This window comes from Anabas testudineus, chromosome 3 (genome assembly GCF_900324465.2).
Source record: "Anabas testudineus chromosome 3, fAnaTes1.2, whole genome shotgun sequence".
In the NCBI taxonomy this organism is placed as follows: Eukaryota; Metazoa; Chordata; class Actinopteri; order Anabantiformes; family Anabantidae; genus Anabas; species Anabas testudineus.
The window spans coordinates 21,990,047-22,012,677 of record NC_046612.1 but is presented as its reverse complement, the minus strand read 5'-3'; the positions used below and the strand labels follow the sequence as shown (position 1 = coordinate 22,012,677).

Below are 22,631 nucleotides of genomic sequence, written 5' to 3'. Positions count from 1 at the left end.
AAATCTCACCCATTAGTGTTGACAGTGACTCAGAGCTGAAGAATATACGTCAGCCACAATTAACAGAGGGTTACACCCAGGTGGGTTGTTCTGGAGCCCCCTAAAGATCACCGCTGATGCAGCAACCATCTTTCTTGACTAATGGTCCGTTGCAAACAAATTGCAAATTGTAAGATAAAGCAAGGGTAGTAGTAAATATAATACATGCATTTATCTATACTCATTATTTATTGATACATATATTTGCTTACTTCCTTTTCTTTAATTTCTTAATTTTTTTCTTTCTTTCTCTTTTCTCACTTTTATATCTTTCCCTCTCCTTCTTATTTTCTTCTTTGTCTTTGCCTAATACCTGCCCCAAACCCACTATTTCCCAGTTCGCCCACACCCTAGCCACCAGTCCGTTTACAAACCCACATACACATTATTTAGACTATATATATGTATGTACGTACATCCACACTCTACATCTTACTGATGTGTTTGTTCCATACTGTCCATAGTGTCCTAACGCTTGTGCTTTTTCTACTGTGACAACTCAAAATATCAGCTGTGAAAAAAAGCCCATGACTACTGCCATTGATACTGCAAAATGTAATTTACATCTAAGCCTTGCATAGAATATTCTGAAATCTAGATATCTCATATATAAACAGAGATAAGTAAATAACATTACTTCTGTCTGTAACAAACCTACAGAAGTACATACATTAGCAAACACACATTAGCGTTTTTTCAACTTTTACCTCCTACACAGATATTCAAACAAGGCCTCTCTTCTCTGTGATTGTATTATCTGAGGTATAATAAAACGTGGCACTTGTAACCTACACAGGTGATCTTTATCAGCAAAGTACTGTTGTGAGCAGCCTCAAAACAGCTGAAGGTTGAGTTCTTTGCTCAAGATTACCAACAATAAGAAAAATGAAGTCAAGTCTGTCGAGTCTGGTTTGAATTACTTCAAGTTGTCAGGGAGGAGCAGGTGTAATAATGAAGGTGCACAACAGATCATACATGGAGAATTAAAAGTTCAGAATAATTTAAAGGAAAATTGAACATTTACTGTATTATCATGGATTTGTATGTTGAAAGTACACGTGCTAGTTCCTGAAGTGTGTGTGTGTCTATCATTATATATTGGCAAACTAATTCTCAACAAACTATTTCTTTTAGAAATCTCAATAAGCGACGAGCTCAGAAAATCACTTTTCTGAAGATGGACTGCTCTGTCATCAATGGAAACAATGCACAGGACAGTGTATGAAGTGGAAGAGTATCTACCAAGTATTTGCCCTTTTATTCATTATCACACCTAACCTGTAATGCGGAGGTTAATCAGACAAACCTTTTGAGTGTCTTGTGTCAGTCTATCTGTGGATCCTTGACCCACAACTACACCATTTTCAAACGAGGTCAGACAATGTTTTGTATTTCTGTGTAATCATCCTCAGCAGCATCAAAATGTCAGGCCACATTTCCTGTTCTGATTTCATATCCATTAATTCTCTGTTATACATTTTTCATCATTAGTGTGGCAAAGCCACCCAGACTCTTGTCTGCATATCATCCATTATTTCCTCGCTAAATTCCCTTCCTCCTGCATGAGCACAGTGGAAAACAAACAGACGCTCATTAGCATGTGTGACCCGTTGGTGGTAAACAGGCTTATTTCCACATGAGTGCAATGCGAGAATGGATTCCACCGGGACAGTCGAGGTAGGTGGGCCCGCCGGCTGCCTTCATGGGGACTTGAATAGGGACTTAACAAATGCAAGTGGACAGGCACAACATTCTCTGGCATAGGGGGGTCATGTTGGTACAGTGAGCACTTGTTAGTGGGTGACTCACTGTATTTGGACTCTTGGGTGGCCACTGATATTCACTTCATTTTTTAATGTCCACTTTTTTTTTCTCTCACTGATAATTGTTGGATTGTGACGGGCGCTGAGTGCTGCTTGCCAGGGCTGAGGTAATGTGTGGCGTTCCAATAATACATCTGTGTTCTGTGTAGTGATGAAAGCGGCCTGTAATTACAGGGATAATCAAAATGGTCAGGGGCTCTTCTACGGACAGTTTTGTTTACTGTCTGCTTCTCTCACACCATCACAAGCTGCTGCCCCTCTGCTTCCTCAGCCTGGGCCTCAGGCATCAAAAGGTCATTAACCGGACCTGTCTGTGTCTCAAATAAAGTAAAATTCAGCGTAACGAGATGAGCTGTTTTAAAATTCCAGGATGTGAGGGGCACTCCCCTACCTCCCAAAATATCCTGCTCAGGACTTTATTTTCCCTCTTAATATGAGGAGTTTTTTTGGAGCTCAATAGGTTTACCTGGCCAATGTTGACAGTTAACATCCCTGTTCAGCTCCATACTGTGGATTGGACAAAGCTCTAACACTTTGTCAACAACCACTGTGACCCGTGTAGAAGAAAAAGTGCAAAGAAGTCCATTTGTATTTAAATCAATCTCTTCAAAAAGAACAAAGGCATCTTTTTATATCTTTCCTTATCTAATTAATTTTCATTTGAAGACCCTCACTCGTGGATTTTGCTGTGAAGGGGAACTCTGCAGTTGGTCTCTGTGTCCTCTGGATGGCAGCATTTCTGTGCCTTTTCAGAGGAAAAACAGGCTCCAGAGTTTTTGCATGAGTTGTTCCCAAGCTCCACAGAAGACATGACTTAACCGTGGCATGTTTTTGAAGGAGTTCATTTTCTAAAATGTTCAATGTTTAATGTGGAGAAAATCACATACGTTTCATATGTCTTTGTGATTTTATTAGTTGGTTGAAATATATGAGTAGGCCTATATTTAACACTATAACACTTTGATTTCTAAATCAGAATCGACCACTGTCGCGTTATTTTATGTCTACATAATAAGACAGAAACAATACAGACACGTATGTTTATTAATATAAGCAATTACACGAAGAGCCAATTGACATCACCAGTAAGCACAGGCCCACGACAAAATACACATACGAAGACCCATCTGTGACTGCGTAGAGTGATCAGGAATAATTACAGGTGGTGCAGACAGACAACCCTTCGCTGTGTGTTTGTGAGCAGCAAAACAACCCTGATCCTGGACCAGCATCCCGGATTTCCACCACACCGCGTTGTAAACGGAGTCGCTACGGCGGTGACCAGAGAGTAGGAGCAAGCACGGAGGTCTCACTCTGTCCACATTTTGGATCGCTCGCGGTGGTAACGTGAAAATTTACGAATACGGGCATAAACCTGTGTCACCGTCATTTTTATAATACTTTTATTTGTGAGCTACTGTTAAATCAGTGACCGTCCACCTCATAACCTCACTGATGGGAAGGAACGAAGATGACGTGGTGTGTTGCATCTGATGATGATAACGCACGACTACGATGAGTAGTATATATAGTGAAATTCAGTGTTTATCCGGTCCAAAGTAGCGTGAGCATGAAAAGATAAAACTGATCCTCTTGTGCCAGACCAGTCGCTATGGTAACTGCTCTCCTATGGCGGCTGAAGTGCAGAAGAGCGACGCCCACTTTCCCAGACTGGGAGGCGGGACACTAGCCGGAGTGATTCATCTTCCCAAATAGTGACGATCTCTGTGCAGGGCGCCGTGTTTACAGCGAACACGGCAGACTGAAGCAGACCGCGGCTGTACCTGTGCGTTAATCTGTCTTCCTGCGTTACCTGCCCGCTGTCCGTCGACGGACGGCTTTAGACTGCCAGAGGGCTCGGCCTCAGTCGGAGCAACTCAAGGCGAGCTACACCATCTTCCGCGGGTCTGACGGTGAATTACGGCCACCACAACAACGCGGTGTGTGTGCGCATGATGAGCGGCTGAGGTGGAGGAGGAGGCGGAGAAGGAGGCTGCAGTCTGACACCAGATTTTATCCAGAAATTTTCGAAACACGCGTCGTGTCGTCCACACAAGGCGTCTGTGTGTCAAATTAGTATGTTATCGTTTACCCTCCGCCGCCTCTTTCCATCCCAGTTTTAGGTGGGTTTGACCCGTTTTCCGCCTCCTGAGGATCCTTCAGCAGCGGGACGTTCAACGTCTTTTCCTCCAGTTATGGAGTGTGAAGATGCGGATTACAGAGGAATCCCCATCGCTGGTTTAGCCGCACCGCTCCCCTCGTACACGTCAACGCGCTGTTGTTTTTGGCAGGAATAAACAGAACTATGAATACACATTATCTGGCCGAGGGAATAAATCGGTGATCTTTGGAGCCCGATTGGACTCCCGTTAGCAAACGTGAGAGAGCTATCCTGCTAGCCTGTTTGTAGTAGCTCTTAGCTCCATTAGCCGGCTAACTGCTAAAAGGTTCTGGCTGAAGACTGAAAAGCGCTTTTATCATTCTGACCAGGTTCTGCCGACGTTTTGTCCCCGCAACATATTTATTTGCAGGATTTGGGAGGATTTACTTATCCAGGAATGAGGTCTCGAATGGAAAGGAGCCGCTTGACCTTGTTTTGGGGTCTGATGCTGGGTCTGTCGTCCTGCCTCCGGCCCGCCGCCGCAGAGAGTAAGTAACGCTGCTCCACACGACTACACATGGGAAACACGGGCTGTTTCAATGCTTCACTGCTGTTCTAATGTGGGAAATAAGGTCAGGATGAGTCACAGTGAAAAGACCACGTTTTCCTGTTGAAATCCTAAAATACAACGCTGTGTGAACTAGACAGTATTGACAAGTTTCTTATTATATCGCAACATATGTGGAAGAAAAATGTGGAAAATCACAGTGTAGGTGTGAAGTTATAGGATAATATAAGTTATGAACACACACTAAGCTTGCACTACAGATGTTGTGTGTTACAATACAATACTATTTGTTTTCACACGAAATCTAACTTTATGTCACTGGTAAAAACTTTTTTGGTTATGGCATTATTCCAGGAGTGCAAGTAAGTATGGTTTAGTGGTTTAATTGTAGTAAGTCTAGTTGTAATTTGTTTTCAAAAAAAACAAAAAAAACACAGAAATGAGTTTGTTTAAGTATGGTAAATACATTACTGTGACTCAGCTGATGGAGAAAGTCAGTCAAGCTAAATATACACACCACAACTCTGAGTCACAACGTGGTGAATCAGAATCAACAAACGACGGACTGTATCTGTGATCGCAACTACACGAAAACGCCCAACAGAAATAGGACCTCGAGAAATGATAGGGTAGTTTAGAGTTCAGTTGAGGTTGTCCTCCTCTGCATCCAGAAGTGTGAATTGTTTTCGTACTAAATAGAGGACAAACTACTGTAAACGGCCTGTTCGGGCTCTTAGAGCGGCAGCAGACAATGTAAAAAAGTTACTTGTACATGTAAAAAGTTAGAGATTTACACTTAATTTAGTTACATGGATGAGTTTCGTGAGTTCAAGTCTTCTGAGCCTGGTTGAACAAAACATAACATTGTCATTCATACGTGTGGAGATGTTCTACACGCTCCCTCAGCATTGACTGAAATCACAGCAATGGACACTTTTTGATCAAAGGCATCACTGTGTTTTTTTCTTTAACAGTACACAGCCACTCTTTTGTCCTTTGCTAAACAAACCTGGGGATACCTTGACCTTGGTATTATTTTCATGGATACCAGACTGCTGCAGCTGCGACGGTCAGGCACGGCAACGTCCTCCCATTGGGCAAATGATGGGAACCACAAAGGCTGAGGCTGTAAATTGTAGCCCAGTGATGATGCCCTGAAATGAACAGTTTTTCAGTATAGCTTTAAAACTTTGGGAAGAATCAGCAAATGCCACACAGATGACTTTGTTCATGAATCATGACTTTCTAGTGACAAACTATGAGAAGCATACCAGGGCTCGCCGCTTTCTAATGAATTTGAAGTTATATTTATGTGTTGCCATATGAAAGTTTTCCATGTTTCCAGCTATACTGTAAACTAGGCTTCTCGATTCATCCGATTCATCATGACATGGTTGGGGAGGGGTGGGTTAGGGGGTTGAACAGGGTCTGGGTTTTAAAATAGACCAAGCCAAAGTACATTCGCAAGCAAAACAGACAAAGTTCTGTTGATTGGAAAGAGTGAGGAGTTTGTGAACTGTGTGTTATGGGGTTTACTGTTAGCCCTAGTGGTTGCAGGACAAACCGAGGACCAGCAGAGAGGTTCTCCCATCGAAATTCTACATTTATTCTCACTTCAGTGTGGAGCTGTCTTAAGGTCTGTTTTGTGGCTAAACTCTGAGCACTCTCACTGTTTTACCAGTATCAGTTGGGACTAAAGGGCAGCCGGCAGGTTTGGGTTAATCCGGTTAAGCCCTGCTAATGTGGACGCAGCTTTTCAGATAAACCGAACAAGTTTTATCTGTCAAGTATGATGTTTTGGTAATGCGTGATGGCATATTTCTTCACACCTTACCTCTCATGTGGAAAAGTATTTCTGAAAATGTTTTCCCTAGGGCAGCCTGTCACTAACAGGATGGCACTGCGGAGTAAACAGACTTGCTGCAGTCTAGTGGTAGTAAATAAAGCACAAGCTCAGAGGGCGTATTGCTTCCTATTTCTTGTCCTACGGTGCTTCTAGTGTGTTTCCCCTGATGGTGTGCAGACAGTCTGGGTGCTGCAGCCAGATCGGAAAAGGTTATCAAAAGTAAATATGTGATCTGGAGGCTCATCAAAGCTGCAGAGATAGGTTTGTGTACTCAGCTATTTAAAATGTGTCAGGGAGGAAGGAGAGGAAGGGGGAGTTATCAAACTGCTACACCTACTATTTGTATTGTCACTTCATGCTGGAGTGTAAGTCAGAAACTTTGTTTACGGTTTTCACGAGTGTGGTGAGTACCGGTTCACATGAAAGATGGTCATTTTGGCGTTGCAGTGAGGCTACAGTGGGTGAAATGCTGTGGCTGTGGTGATGTAACATCACTAGGCACTGCGTCTTTTTACATGCCTTGGAGTTGGGATTGTATTAACAGGTATGCAGCTCGCTGACAGCCTCTGATGGTGTGCGGTGATGAGTAGATTTACATTAGACAGACTGTCAAAACAGCAAGCTGCCTGCTCTGTTTCTCACATCCTGTCTAGAGAAGACTGAGGCTGTTTTTCAAAAACCATGTAGCTTTCCTTTTTTTTAATAAAAAAACAATGTGGTTGAAGGAGATTAACAATCCTACACTGGGTATAAGCTATGTGTTGTCTGTAGAGGTGCTTTTTAGTGGAAATCATAGTACAGCCTTGAACTTGTTTAACCCAATAAACTAACAAACAAGTGAACTCAACTTTCTTCTTTTTTCTCTCCTCTTTTCACTATTGAATACCATTGCTGGTTTCCAGTTTCACAAGCACATTAGGTCTGAAAAGTACTATTGACTGCAAGGAGTGCTAACTCAATTTGAATTCACATCCGCTTGAGATTAACACTGTTTGTACTGTATGTCTTTTATGCACGTAGTTGTGAAGACCGTTTTTTTTTTCATAGACATCTGCAGACACTTGGTGACTTATCAGGGCTGTGCTGCAGCCCCCGACACTTGTTGCTTCATGCGTGCCATTTGTAAAACTAAGGTGTTAAATAAGATTTATCCTCTTAAAGGTGACAAAAGTCAACATTTGTAAAGTTGCTGCCACATCGTGAAATTTAGTACCCATTTCAAACAGGAGATGCCGGTTTGAGTTGTGTGTAGATGATCATAATAAAATTAATTAATTGAATAGTTGATTGAAATGAAGACTCATAACTTCATACTGAAATACAGTACATTTTAGTACTACAGGGGTTAGGTGTCTTGTCACCTCGACAAGTAGTCAGGAGAAACCAGGAATCGAACTACAGACCCTGGAGTTCTGATCCACTAATATGAAATGGGTATAGGGAATGTTTTTTTTTTTGTTTGTTTGTTTTTGTTTTATAAAATGATAAGTTAGCTAGTTAGGCAGCTAATGGTAAGTTATTTGAGTGCAGCTAAGCAGTTATGGATTATAGACAGTATTGGTCTATGTGTTTTATTTATTTATTTATTTATTTTTGTTCCTACGCCATCAGACAACATTGAGAAAATATCCCCTGACACAGAAAAGTTCAGGGTGTTCTTTTGGAAATTAAACTTTATTCCAACTCTGATTTATAAAGAAACACCATGTTCTGGGGATCAGCAGCACGGTCTGTAACTGATTTTATATTTTGCATTGAATGTGTTTATGAACGTGCATAATCACATTCAACATCACTTTGCACAGCAAACCTTGACTTGTCTTTCCATTGAAAATCCTGTGTGATAAATAAAATAATAGAAAAAATAAATATAATATACTTCATCACCTTAGTTTACCCAGTTCAGGAGGCCGAAAAGGAAACAGTTTGACTGCATTTTACCCTGCCAACTTACTTAATTTCAAAATTATATAGTAATATGTGCTATGCCAATATAGTTTGACTCGTTAAACCTGCAACACCAGACTTATTGTTTAATAATAAAATGCTTTAATGAAGAGAACAATTTATTGTTTGCTGAGAAAGCGTAGTCTTTCCCAAACCTATTCGCGTCACACACGTACAGTAAAACTTTATAGGCCAACATTAAAGTCGTAGTGTGACAACCTGTTAGCTGGTTGGTGTGAGTTTTCCATGACTCACTGCCCTCCAGCTTTTGAAGTCTAAATCCTCCTCACAGTGATGTGCGATAATGGCCTCCATGTTTCTGTGGGTGCTGCTGAGGCTTCAGGCTAAGTATTGTTTAGAGTGCAGCACACAGGTAGGAGTAAAAGTTGGAAAGGCAAACACTCCACCTATCATCACCAATCATCACCAGCATGCCTTACCAAACCTTTTTATGATGCAGGCTCAGATGATTCAAAGGCCACACAGAATCCAGAGCACCTGCTTTGTTCAACGCTTTTCTTTGTAGTTGTTTTGGTTCGACGTATTTCTTTGTTGAAGCAGAATCGGAGTCTATTTCCCGTCTCAGTAAATAACAGCACTAATCAGAGAGATTAAAAACAAGGTGCATGTCAACAAGTCTATTTTACACTGAACATAAGTGTATAAATACATGTATTTTACAATTTGTTCACATCAGAGAGCACACAAACGATCCTTTGTTGTCTGTGCTTTGCAAGCCCAGACATACAGTAACTTCTACCATAGATTCACTAGATCATAGTGTTTGCAGAGACTGCAGCAGGTCGAGAGTTCCCCCCACCACCCCACTTTTCCCTGTTAAAGGAGAAGACTGGTTGTGTCTATATTTAACCAACAGTGAATTTCATCTCCCCACTGTAACAATACTGTATCTTATTTATCGGTGCCATAAACCTACATTGTTGTTCCAGAAACTATAAAAACACATCACTGAGCCACTCTGAGCTCTTAGCGTCTCCCTCACTTAAACAAATGTCGTTCTGCGAATCCATCATACGCCACCGTCCCTTCCTGTGTATTTCTTGTGACTCTGTACCAGATGTTGTAAGTTTGTCAGAGACCTCACAGTGAGTAAATGCCATTCACTGCTATTTGTAGTGTGCATAGAATGTCTTAATAACATTAATAGAATAACAGCGGCTTTGTCCTTTAACATTGCGGCTCTCGGGGATCCCCTCACTTTTCATTTTGGCGCCACGCACAGGTGGCAGCTCGATGTTTCCTGCTGACTTCGGCCATCCCGTGACTTTTACGCCACCATGAGATTGGCTTTTGCAGTTTAAAGCGAAATGTCTTGACAGCTGTTGGATGGAATGATTGTGATTAAATGACATTTTGCGGCTGAGGATACTACCATCAACCACAGCTGTGATTTGAGTTTACTGCTAACTAAGGTAGTAAACATTGTACTTATAACACCAGTGTGTTAATTGGCAGATGCTTTTATCCAGAGCGACTTACTAGGTACAGCGTAAGGAGAGCTGCTGCTGTGGCTGTACTTATATGAAATAATGTGGCTGTAGTGATTGTGAAACTCTGCCATGTTTCATTTTGTCCATCGTTTCACAAGTTCTTTTATCACATATACTGTATTTGATCAACACAGTGTGGATGTTTTATGGATGATATCTTTTATAGCAGAAAAGCCTCTGGGCCTTTGATGTCATAGTGTTATGAAAGATTTATAAAAGCAGACAGTGAAACAAAAAAAGTGTGGTCGTATTAGGTAGATACTAAAGCAACAATATCCGGAAGGCAGAGCCGTCTAAACGTTATTGCGTTATGTTAACTGAAGTTTGAGTAGAACCTGACTCTAGTATTTACTTTATGTTAAGCTCACGTTGAAAATAAGAACTGCAACGAAAACATGTTGTGTCAACAACAGCCCAGCTCAAATGTACTGTCAGTATTTAAGATATGTATTGGGTAAACATCTCTTTATAAATATCAGGTTGGAGTATTTTGTTATTGCCACATGTAGCAGCTTTAGAGTTGGCCAACAAATGAAATCTCCAGATCATTTGTAGGAATGCTGCTGTTTTCATGACGAGTAGGTAAAGCAGATATTTTATTGCAGTAAGACGCAGCAGAAAAAGAATGCCAGAGAAAGTGAGGTGTTGGATTTGTGTGTTATTATTGAATGTAACAGTAACACGGTCATCTCACACTCTCCTTTTGCTTCCCCCCTGCAGTCTGTGGTCCCAGCATCGACATTGGCAATGACATCAGTGAATTCAGGCGGCTTGAGAACTGTACAGTGGTGGAGGGCTACTTGCAGATCCTCCTCATTGGTGACAAAAACAACAATAACATCAACCAGGAAGTCTTCCGCTCCCTCAGTTTCCCTAAGCTAACTATGATCACTGACTACCTGCTGTTATTCCGGGTGTCTGGCCTGGACAGTTTGAGCACGCTCTTTCCCAACCTCGCCGTCATCCGTGGACGTAACCTGTTCTACAACTACGCACTGGTGATTTTTGAGATGACCAGCCTGAAGGATATCGGCTTGTACAACTTGAGGAACATCACTCGTGGCGCTATCCGCATTGAGAAGAACCCAGAGCTCTGCTACCTGGACTCCATAGATTGGTCCCTCATCATGGACGCCGAGTTCAACAATTACATCGCGGGAAACAAGCAGTCCAAGGAGTGCAGCGATGTTTGTCCAGGCATCATGGAGAAAAGCCCTCAGTGCAGAAAGACCATGTTCAACAACAACTACAACTACCGCTGCTGGAATTCCAATCACTGCCAGAAAGGTAAGCTGACTGTCACACATGATAGCTCATCGGGGATTTGAATTGCAAATAGATCGTGCAGACAGTCAAGCCTTTGGCCCGATTTGTGTAGATGTGGATTTGGGAGTGTAATGAACGACCCTGCGCCTGCAGCTGTGGCCTGCTACTTGTCACTTTAACTGTTGTGTTTTGGCTGCAGGGAAGCAGGAAAGCAGTGGGGTGTTGTTATGCATGATTGACCTGTCTGCAAATCTTTGCTGTAATATATCGCAGGTGTTTGTTCAAGTTAGGAACACATATAGGAAAGTGCTAAGCAGAGGAATAAGTTCAGTCTGCAGTTTTACCTCAGTGTCGTTGTTGTGAAAAGGTTTTCTGAGGACACGGAACTACTGGCTGTCAGGTGTCAAAATCTGTTTATGTAGATACAAAAAAAAAAACTGGTGTTTTGGTGTAATTACCTGTAGTAACACAGTGTTGGTGAGTGTTTCTCAAACAAGGCAGTCCCCCTTATATTCAGGTGTCTAGTGGTGAATGTTTGAGCCCTGATCCCACTCAGGTTCAATTCAAATGTTCAAATGTTCTCACCTTAAACGAACAGGTAAGAAATGCCCCACAGTTTAATTTAAACTACTACAAGCACAGAGAGTGTGAACCCACCCTTTAATTTTGTGTTTACGGCTGCAGCGTTTTAGATGACTTGTTTTGCCAGTGCCTTTCAGACAATGTGTTTTGGCTGACTGTGTCTGTGTGTGTGTGTGTGTGTGTGTGTGTGTGTGTGTGTGTGTGTGTGTGTCTGTGTGTGTGTGTGTGTGTGTGTGTGTGTGTGTGTGTGTGTGTGTGTGTGTGTGTGTGTGTGTGTGTGTCTGGCTGAATTGTTTCCCTGGTGACTGGCGCCTTGCTGCAGACTCAGCATGTTGATGTTTTCAGTCTTGTGACATGAAAGTGTCGCAGGAGTCAACATCATCAAACACACTCGAAGCGTACACAGAGACGCAGGCGTGCACACACACACACACACACACACACACAATTAGAGAGATGCAAATATGCCTGACACACACACGCAACTGGTCTGCTTTGTGGGTTGTTGGAGTTTGGACAAGCTGGAAAAGAAATCAGGAGGTTGAATATGTTGGAGGAAGACATGGGTGGATGGATGGATGGAAGTGTTGGATAAAGAAGGTGTAGGAGCTGTTGTATTCATCATTTGTCTGGTTATTAGAGTCTGCAATAAAGTCTAGAAGCCGTCTTTGTCTGTGTTTGCATTGGACTCGTGTAGAAAAAAGCTGACATTTATCATTGAATGAGACACAATATCGGTCTAGGTCATGTAACCAGTCAGCAGTCAGATGGTGATCTAGTGTGTCCATGATCTGCTCTATCTACAGTTTTGTCTTCACATGCGGGAAGGCCATCCAAGTTCCCTCTTGACACACCAGCAACTGACAGCTGGCAGCTGTGTTTCTTTGACAACAAACTGCACAATTCAGCAGTTCTCAAACTCGTAGATAAGGTTAATCAGTAGAATATTTATATTGTGTGAGACCATTGTTGGCGAGCGTAGTTATCTTAAAGTGGTAGCTTGTCATTTCCTGGACTCAAAGCCACAATCAAATTAAGTAATCTTACTCAAGGTAGAAATATTGACAGTAAACCATTTTGTCTTTATATAAGCAGCCTGCAGTAAGAAGGTCAGGTGTAAGATCCAGTACAGTATCTTATAATATAAGGCCATTCGTCTGTCTCCACTAAGTTGAGACTAAATTTGATTTTTAAAAAAAAAATGTTTTTTGGAGGTTGAAGGGCGTGAAGGACAGGAAATGGATTTGAATATTATTTTTGAAACGGGAAGAACAAATGCTAAATGACTTTGCTTGTAGTACAAACTACAGTACAAGTATAGTATAGTACAAGCTACTATTGTTTCTCTTACTACTATCTTAACTGCTGCTACGTCACCCACAAAGCTTTAAACTCTGTTGCTGCTTAAAACCACTTTTAACACTATTTCAATCAAACATTGTTCTTGTTTGAAACTGTATGATGTCAGAGTCCAGCAGACGCATGTTTGCACACAGACCTCTGCTCCATTATACTCTTGCCTAACTGGTGCCAGTACAGTTAAATAGGTGTCTGGGGGAAAAATGGTGTTCTTTGTTTAGGTAGCAAAAAAAGTATAAGGATACAAGTTGGAGAACTCAGCAGCCCCAGGAGAACAAAGATATGAAGGTCCAAATCATTTTATTTAGGACACTGGTTGCAGTTTGTTCCCGTCTGCCATATCTCAGAACGTGACCAGCTTGACAGGTGGGGCCCTTTCAAGCATGACTAATGTGTTTGTGTTCAGTCGGCATCTTCGTATCTGAGAGGTTGACATTTTTTTTGTGTAGACAGTTTAGGTAGACTAAATATAGAAAAAGTGGAGAATGACCCTGTGAAGATGCATAAGCAGTCTACCAGGCTCCAGAGGGAGTGTGTCAGCCAGGGCAAATGGCCCATCAGTTGCCGCTGTGCTGCTGCCTTTAAACAGAATTGATCTCAAACAACATGAGCTCTACTGCTCTCACTGCAGAGACTGCATTGTTCTGCTATTTATTAGGCAGTTTATTGGAGAACTCTGTTGGTAGCAAAGCCAGGCTTCATTAAAGCGGGGAAGGCCGAAAGCTGGCGTAGTCGAACTGGCTGACCAAACGCAACTCCTTCCCCACAGTTTTTGCTTGGTGGCTCCTACCTGCAGTGCCTGTAGGTACGGGTTTTGATATTTGCCATTCAAACCTCTGTGTTAGTCTGTATGTAGCAATAAAAAGAATAAAGCTGCTGCTGCTGCTTTATTTGGATGCATGTCTGTTTACTTATTTTTGTACCAGCAGCAGGAAACACTATGATCATAGAGGAGCTTATTATCAGGATTGTCGTTTGTCTCTCCTGATAACGCCCTGTATCAAGCTTCAGTAATAGTATCTGGCTTCTATTGTTTGAATGTGTGCCTTGCTCACAACCCTTATGCTTTGTTGGCAGCATCAACTTTGTATTCAGAGGCATTTCATTTTCTGACCTGGTCATTCATCAGATCAATCAATGACGGAAGGAAAAAGTGCTAGTCCTGCTATTGTTGAGTAAATGAAAAACGACATGCTTTCAGTCTGAACTCATTCATAAAACTGTTACAGGGGAAAAAAAAAGAGTTCAAATCCTGTTTTCTTCTCTGGGAAAGTGGAGTGTTTTTTAGTAGCGGTGGTGGGGGCTGCATTCTCCCATGTTTACTTCCCTCACTTGTTTTTTGGAATCTGGTTTGGGTGTTTTGTCTTGTTCATAACTCATAGGCTTCTTCTAAAGAAGAGCTATGTCTGTGCATGCTGGGAAACAAACTCTCTCTCTCTGTCTCTCTCTCTCTCTCTCTCTCTCTCTCACTCTCTCTGACTCTCCCTCTCTCTCTCTCTCACTCTCTCTGACTCTCCCTCTCTGTTTCTCTCACTCTTCCAAACACACAAACCCGCACATACGCTCACACATTGAACAGCATGGGGGATGTTTTTCCGGTGCTTTGTATGGTCTGAGGAGATGAAAGCACATCATTAAAGTACAAAGTAGGTCTTCTGGGTTTTACTGGAAGGATTTTTTGTCTTTTGTTAACCCCTGGCTGAAGGATTACACATTAAACTAGGATTGTCTGCAGAGTGGTTGTTTAGCCTGCCACTAGATTAATTTACCATACTTGACATGTCAGTGTTTGCTCATTTATATTTATAGTCATTTAGCTGACTTGTTGTTATGAGACAGTGAACCTCATGCAATAATATTCTTAGTATACAAAAGTAGTGTGCATGCGTACACACACGCGTACACACACGTTTTATGACATAGAAGAGGTTGCTAGTTTCATGTGAGGAATCTCAGAAGGAAAACTACAAGACTGTGTCTTTGCCTATACAGCAACATGCAGGTCTGACTATTTAGCAGAATGCAAATTCGAATGCTGAATACACTGCTGCAGCATCAGTGAAATTGTGGGTTAGCTGACATGTAGGAAACACACTATCGGCTGTCTAGCAGGAAAACACATTCCCGTGTGTGTGTGTGTGTGTGTGAGAGAGAGAGAGAGAGAGAGTGTGTGTGTGAGAGAGAGAGAGAGAGAGAGAGAGAGAGAGAGAGAGAGAGAGAATCCAACAGAGAGCATTGTGGACTCAGTCCCAGCTCCTCTCCCAGTCCTGTTTTTTGGTTGGTTTTGGATGCGGAAGAACCAGAGTTTTTTCACCCAGTGCTTTGCCTGTGCTAAATGGGAGGCCATTAAAAAAAATTCTTAATTCTTTTTCTCAGCTTGTGTCTCCCTGATGTCTTCAGTAGTGAACCATCACTGCTCTACTTGACCTCGAAAGTTTTTGCTCTCTCTCAACATGTTCTAGGTGAGGTCTCTGCGGTGAGCATGGCCTGTTTTAAGGTGCTGATTTATGCTATAAAGTGTTTAGTTGTGTTTAGAGGTTGCTGCAGTTCTTTCAGAACCAGTAATGTTCTTTTATTGATTCTCCTTTCAGTGCTGCTCTCTCTATGCACATTTTAAATACAACTTATAGTTGGCAATTGCATATTCTCACTCATCATTTTTCCGTTTACGTTTGTGAGTGTGACTTGGTAGTGGGGATCATATATCAACGTTGGTTGTAGCACACCATAACCACCAACACAACAACAAAGGGATGGAAAATGCAGCTGCATTTACACAAATTCAAATTACTTTGTTGCTGTGGTGCTGTGAGCTTTGCATAAGGTGTGTTTGGTACTTCAAGGGCATTGCATTGTTGGTAGGAGGTTTTTGACTGTGTGTCTGCATCCATGTTCACTACATTAAATATTTTAATTTGATACATGTAGAGCTCAAAATGTCAGATGACCAGTTCTGTTTATGCTGCTGTGCTGGCAGGAACAGTATAAGTAAAGATGAATGGAATATTTTTTTATTACAGGTGAATCAATCAAGTGTCATTAGTCTGAGTTTTAATGTGACTAATGAATTCTGACGACACCGCCTGGAGCTCTATATGAAGCTTTCTGTTGCTTGCATCACTGCTACAGCTGACATTGATGGCACTGTTTGAAAGATGACAGCCCCTGGACAACATTGGAGTGTTGTACGTTAATCTAAGAGATGAGGTGGTTCATTTTCTTTGAGAAAACTCGCTAATCTTTAATTTAGCAACAAACTAAAACATGCGCATTTTGTCGTGCTGAAGGGTTGTAGAGCTTATTTCTCATATTTTATCACAGCTCTGTGACATTCATTAACCACGTCCTCACCCAGTTCGCTCTTCACTGGGAGTTTGTCCTGCAGCTGCACAAGTTAAAAACAACACAGTGACAATAATCCTACTTTATCATTCAGTGAACCTCCAAGTTAAATAAACCACTGATGTTTTGTACAACTTGCGTCACATGAAGTAGTTGTTGCACATCTGCAGATGAAATAATTTGATGGGTCACTAAACTGGTGTAACACCTGTCTGTGTGTGTGTGTGTGTGTGTGTGTGTGTGTGTGTGTGTGTGTGTGTGTGTGTGTGTGTGTGTGTGTGTGTGTGTGTGTGTGTTTACAGTAACCCACTGCTTATATATGTATGGAATTGCAAATTAAGAAAACAAAATTTTCTAAATTAATGTATCAGAATTAATTTTTTTTACATCACTGTCTCTCATCGAGAATTATGAAGGAGAATTGCTGGTAGCTGCTGTTTGTAATGCTGCATTGCAAGAAATGGTATGTTAAGACTTGCAAAGTGTGTTTTAAGGATCATTATTACTACCATCAAAACTGGACACACAGACTGTAGGAAATAGAAATCATCTCTCTCCTGTCACAAACGTACAGTAGTCTACTACACTTTAAATTCTTCCTGTATTTACTTTTTCTGTTTCCGTGGCAGACACATCTGACCAATAAGTGGAGAGAACGTTTTCGCAGGGTCTGACATGACTCATTTTAGTACACTTGGTAATCGGTCCAAGATGGAAAATGCTCCAAGTTTACAAACTCGTCCACTGATTCGGACCAAAGCAAACGCACCAAGGTGTGAAAGCAACCTTAGTCTTTGACAGAGGCACACCTGTATGCTTCTATCCATTGGGAACACATACACAGACAAGTTCAACACATACACACTACAAAATAACAATGCTGGTCACTGACTTTGTCAATGAGGAGAGCTCCTTAACTTCTATTTGACTGGACAACATGAAAAAGTGAATAACATCAACCAGGATGTGCAAGAACACAAGTGTGATGCTGAAATAAATGTTACATACTTTTGATGTATGAAATGACGAACAAAAACTGGAGAGAAAGGAAGAGGTGGATGCACAGCGTTGTACTGCAGTGAGTATTTGAATGCTCAAAGAAACGTGTACTAAAGCTTTACTGTTTTTCAAGGTTGTAGAGACTCAGTTTAAATCAGCTGACATCACTCAGGTATTGTGTGTTTTAAAAGTTTAAATTGGGTTGTGCCGTATCTGGCTTTTATAACTACCTCCTAATACACATTTTACATTTCAATAGAACATGTCTTATACAGTAGAGTAGTACAGTATATACAGAAACGCATACAATACCATATAAAGGTGGTCTGTTTGATTAGAGTGAGCCAAAGTGAGAGCAGCTCCGCTCTCAATTTGCAGAAAGGTTGTGTTATACAGACATGCTGACTTGTGTGACCCAGTGCTTAGGGTTTAAGAAATCCCAGTGACTACTAGTTCCTGCTGATCTCTGTCTAATCTCTGCTATGATTAGCTTCATAACATAATGTACTGAGTACATAAACCCACTGTCTTACTTGAGACGTCTCTGCTTTGAAGAAGGTGGCTTCAGATAGTGTAGATACATGATGATGAATTGAATTTCTGTCCCTAAAGTGAACGAGAACTGTACTCTCTTTCCTTTAACAATTAACTGCAATACTGTTACCCAGGACCAACACCAGTGATATAAAATGTATTTTGTGCTTTTGGCAAATCCTGTTAACATGCAGAACATTTATTTGCTATGAGCTAACAAAGCCAACAGTGAAATACTAATACTCACATCAAATTGTCACATATGTTTAGATATCCAAATGTAATGTGTTAGATCAGTGATCCCCAACCCCCGGGCTGCAGACCGGCACCGGTCCGTTGGTCAGTTGATACTGAGCCGCACAGAAGGAACACATAACTTAAATTATTTCTGTTTTATTTATTATCTAATTTTGAACAATGTTTTATTTTGGAAAATTACCAGATTCTATATGTCTATGATTCACTCTTGATGCATGTCAAGGTGTTTGCCTCGGTTGGGGACCGCTGTCTTAGATGGTTAAATTAAAAGCCGGTGTGTGAGTCATTTGGGGCCGCTGTTTCTCATCCATCACTGTGGAGGGAGTACAGATGTATAGGCCATGACACACCAAGCTGACATCAAAGAGCTAGTGACAACCTAAACTGGCTTCTGCGTTGCCTTCTATTTAATTATTTGGCCCAAAAGTGGCACTTGGGAAAAAAAAACTCCCTATACCAGTTGGTGGCAGCAGTTTTAATTTGTCACTGAAAATGACCTGGGACCTGTATCACCTGTAAACAAAGCAGCATTTGCTTAATACGTTCACACCATGTCACTGACCACAAGCAGCTTATAGCTACTCATAGTGGAGCTTCTACTTCCTTTGGTCAATATTCAACAATTGGCTAGACAAAATATTAAACATAACTGCGTGCAGATTTTTATCAGGTTTCTTAAAAACAGTCAATAAATCATTAACAGTTAATTTGAGATCTGTGATTATTCACATTTTATTCTCATCAGTCTGTCGGCATCCTGTCACATAATCGAACAGTTTGATTACCATAGAAGAACAGCAGAAAGAGCTTACTTAATAAAGAATTATAACAATAAAATGTCAAAATCTTTTACGCTAAGCCTTATTTTGACAAGGTCTTTAAACAGACAGCTTATCTATAATCAAGTGAAATCTTGTAGACAAGCAAGTAAAATTACATAATTAGCTGTTTAAAGTTGAAACCAAATAAAATGTTTATTAAAATGTTATGATTTTTGCCATAAATGTTCAACTCCATATCTAACAAGATATAACTTACAATGCTCTTTATGAAAACAGTGACTAAGCACTGACATGACCTGTGTTTGCCGTAAGAATCCATAAATTGGCAATTATCAAAAGAACAAATTAAATAAACTCTAACTTATTGGAACACAGCCAACAATGCTGCACAACTTGCAGTCTCCAACAGATCTCACCAAATGTGTTGTATTTACTTTGGACCAATGTCCCGGGGATGCGCAAATACTGTTGGAGTAACTTTTAGATTGCCAAACAGTCTTTCATCAGTTATTTCTAGTGATAAAATGCATCTAGTCAGAGCAAGGGATGTCGCCTCATGACTTTTTGTGTTGATGTCTAATTCTGAGACCAAGAGCTGATGATCCTACCTCTCCCGGAAGTTCTTAGTAGCAACTCCCTGACTTGGTCGGGCTCACCAGGGTTAAGGTTAGGTTATGAGTTTCTCAAACTGTTGTTTTGAAGATGGATTTATAGAAATTCTAACATAAAAAATATACATTTAGTAAAGATTAGTCAAAATGGATGATCTGTGAGAAACCTGAGGTCAGACCTTCTGTTCTCAATAACAGCATAATTACAAAATCTTTGTCATTATTATTATTATTATTATTATTATTATTTATCTTTCTTTATGACATTTACTTACAGCAGACTATCTAAAAGCAGTTATTGATTGCAACAGTAATCACTGTATATGATGATGCACAACTAGTAGTGCACCCCTTAAACTGACCCAGAACCCGGAGGCTGTCAGGACTGGTAATTATAGGGACTATTTTGTAAACCAGGCACATCCATGACTACTTTTAGTGAACAGTCACACCCATCCCTGGAATTCCTGGAAGGGAACATTACTGGTTTGGCTGTGTTAAAGTGCCTACTGTAATTATGTGGCCTTTAATTGTGCTCTGTTAACACCGTCAGATTGGGATGAGCTGTGACCAGGCTCTGAGATGAGTCTCTTGTTTGTGGATTTAAGTTTGGTTGAATTTGGTCTGAATAGTTTATGTTTTGTTATAAAAGTTCATTTTTTCATGATTTCACTCTGCCGTGATCACAGAAGAAAAACAATGAAAAGAGAGTAAAACATCAAAATACTTTGGCTCTGGAGTTGGACTTTTTATGTGTCACTTTAGTGTTTGGGTATGTTTATGTGTAGTAGGCTTACCACTCAACTGTATTTGTCAGGGACAGAACGAACTCTATATCCTGAAAAAAAAAAAAAAGAGTAACATCATTAAGAGTTGGTAAATTTGATCACATTTTATTCATGGATAATGCTGTTATTTTATTTATTTATTTATTTATTTAGTCACGCTCTATAGAGAAGGGGGAGCCATGATGCTAGGAGGCTGTAGTGCCACTGATGTATACTTCTGATTTCAAGTTTGGTATTACCAGAACAACCTACTGCCTCCTGCACCGTACAATATAACAAGAAATTATTTGTGAAAAGATGAAAGAAAAAAGTATGTTAAATGCAAGCTAAAAAGCATTAATTTAATCTGTTGTGCCTTTGATCATACTGTCAGGTGTGGTGTACTTTGGTCAGAGATGCACCAACTTGTATCTGGACAGGATAGCTTCAAGAATTTCAGCTTATCAAAGGAAGCTTGGTGAATGTGCAAAACATGTAAACCTTGAATTCTGGTCATGATAAGTTACCCAGCATGTTTGAAGGCTAACAGTTAGTGTAGGTCATCAGCACAGCCAACCGGTCGCGGCTGCCACAAGGTAAAAGGGAATCTTATTCTCGGCCTCTGTCATCCTTTCCATCAAATTCCAGGGATATTTTTGGCTTTTTGTGTAAAGTAAACACACAAACACAAAGACTAAGGAATGTAGATAATTCCTTCTGATGGTGCGTGTATGTGTGTGTGTGTTTTTGTGGTTGGAGTCAACAAAATTAGCAGCCATGATTTACATTTTTACTGATTTTGAATATCTACTCTGTTTTGACTGAATTTAAATGTAATGCAAATTTTATTTACTAATTTTAACACAACGTGAACTGATATAGGTTTTTAGACTTCTTCAAAACCAACCTGCGTTTGACACCGACTTTGTTGATTCACTGTGTTGGTTCGAGAAATGAGTCTCCCAAAGGGCTGAGCAGTTAATGAGTTCAGATCTAACAATAGAATAATATGATGAAGAGGGACTCAGTCCAAGTGAAAATAGACATTAAGGTTGAGAACTGGGTTTATGGCGTCTGTTGACATGGAAACCCAGTGCTTAATGCCGTGTCCTTGTCTTAACAGAAACAATGCTATATTTCATTTGACTTACTATGGCATTGTCTTATTTCATTCTGAAGTTTAATTACTTGTCTCATTGCTTTTAAAGTACGGTCTTCAACACATTTTGCAATTGATTTAATAGTTTTCAAGTTTTCAGAAGAGTAACCAATCACACAGAGATTGTGTTTACTCAAAACAGGAGTGATCAGTGTGATTGGTGTGCTTTCTTTTCCTTGTCCTATTACACAGCGAACAGAAAGGATGGCATGTAGATCACTTGGTTAAGCAAGATATTCTCTGGGTAAAATTTCACAAACCTTGGTGCTTGACGTGCACATAACCCCTGGAAGGGAAAGTCTCTGTTTCTTCTTTGTCAATTCAAAACTGTAGCCATTGTGATACCTGTCCTAATCTTAGCAGCAGGTATCAGGAAACAGCTAATGTGATAGCTCCTTGCAAAACCCCATCCAGTCTGTTATTGTCTGGCCTCTGTGGAAGCTCTGGGGACCACAGTATTTGATTTGCCTTGTCTTTTCCAGATCAGTCAGCAGGGGGATGCCAGGAATTCCTTTTGTCTGTAGTTATCCTATAGCGTCAGCTGATCTGACAGATGTGTTCCCAACACAAAGTTAACTGTTGCTTCTGCTTAGACCAGCTTAAAGAGAATTTTTCCTGATCGTGTTTAGGACAATATAAGGAGCATGGTTTGCCTAGCTATTGTATTGTGGAAAGGTTGATAAGATTCTTTTTTCATTGCTGTGGCAGTGGATTGATAGGGAAATTATAAAAATTGTGTATAGAGAACGTGATAGTTGTCATTAATGAGCCAAGGATGACATTACAAAATTTCAATAATGTATAATGATTCTTTTTCTGTTTTTAAATTACTTGAACTTGCAGACATTTTGTTCCCCTCTACTGCTGTAACAACTTACCAGAGTTGTACAATCTTGCCTTGAAGGAGAATAGACTTTTGTCTTCTGTCTTTGTGTCTGATAAGCTCCAAAACTGGGCTTTATGGCTAGTATTTCCTTTTCTCTCCATCGCCCTGTAGAAACATGCCCAGGTGAACACAGCACCCTGCACTAATCCAGCTTTTCTTTCATTTTTACAGCATAAACTTTCCAGAACTGTGGGTATTTCCCATTTGTGATTAGCGATGTAGTGCCTACTTGACATATTCTATTTCTGTCA

The 22,631-nt window shown here is 40.7% G+C and overlaps 1 protein-coding gene across 2 annotated transcripts in view; it reads left to right on the top strand.

The window, feature by feature from the left end:
* Nucleotides 1-3,595: 3,595 nt before the first annotated feature.
* Nucleotides 3,596-22,631, top strand: part of igf1rb (insulin-like growth factor 1b receptor) — a 46,727-nt gene continuing 27,691 nt past the window's right edge. For both annotated transcript variants that reach the window (XM_026378174.1, XM_026378173.1), the window contains exons 1-2: nt 3,596-4,511; nt 10,556-11,122. In XM_026378174.1, coding sequence (XP_026233959.1) covers nt 4,421-4,511; nt 10,556-11,122 — 658 coding nt within the window. In that variant the 5' untranslated portion in view covers nt 3,596-4,420. The remainder of the gene's footprint in view (nt 4,512-10,555; nt 11,123-22,631) is intronic.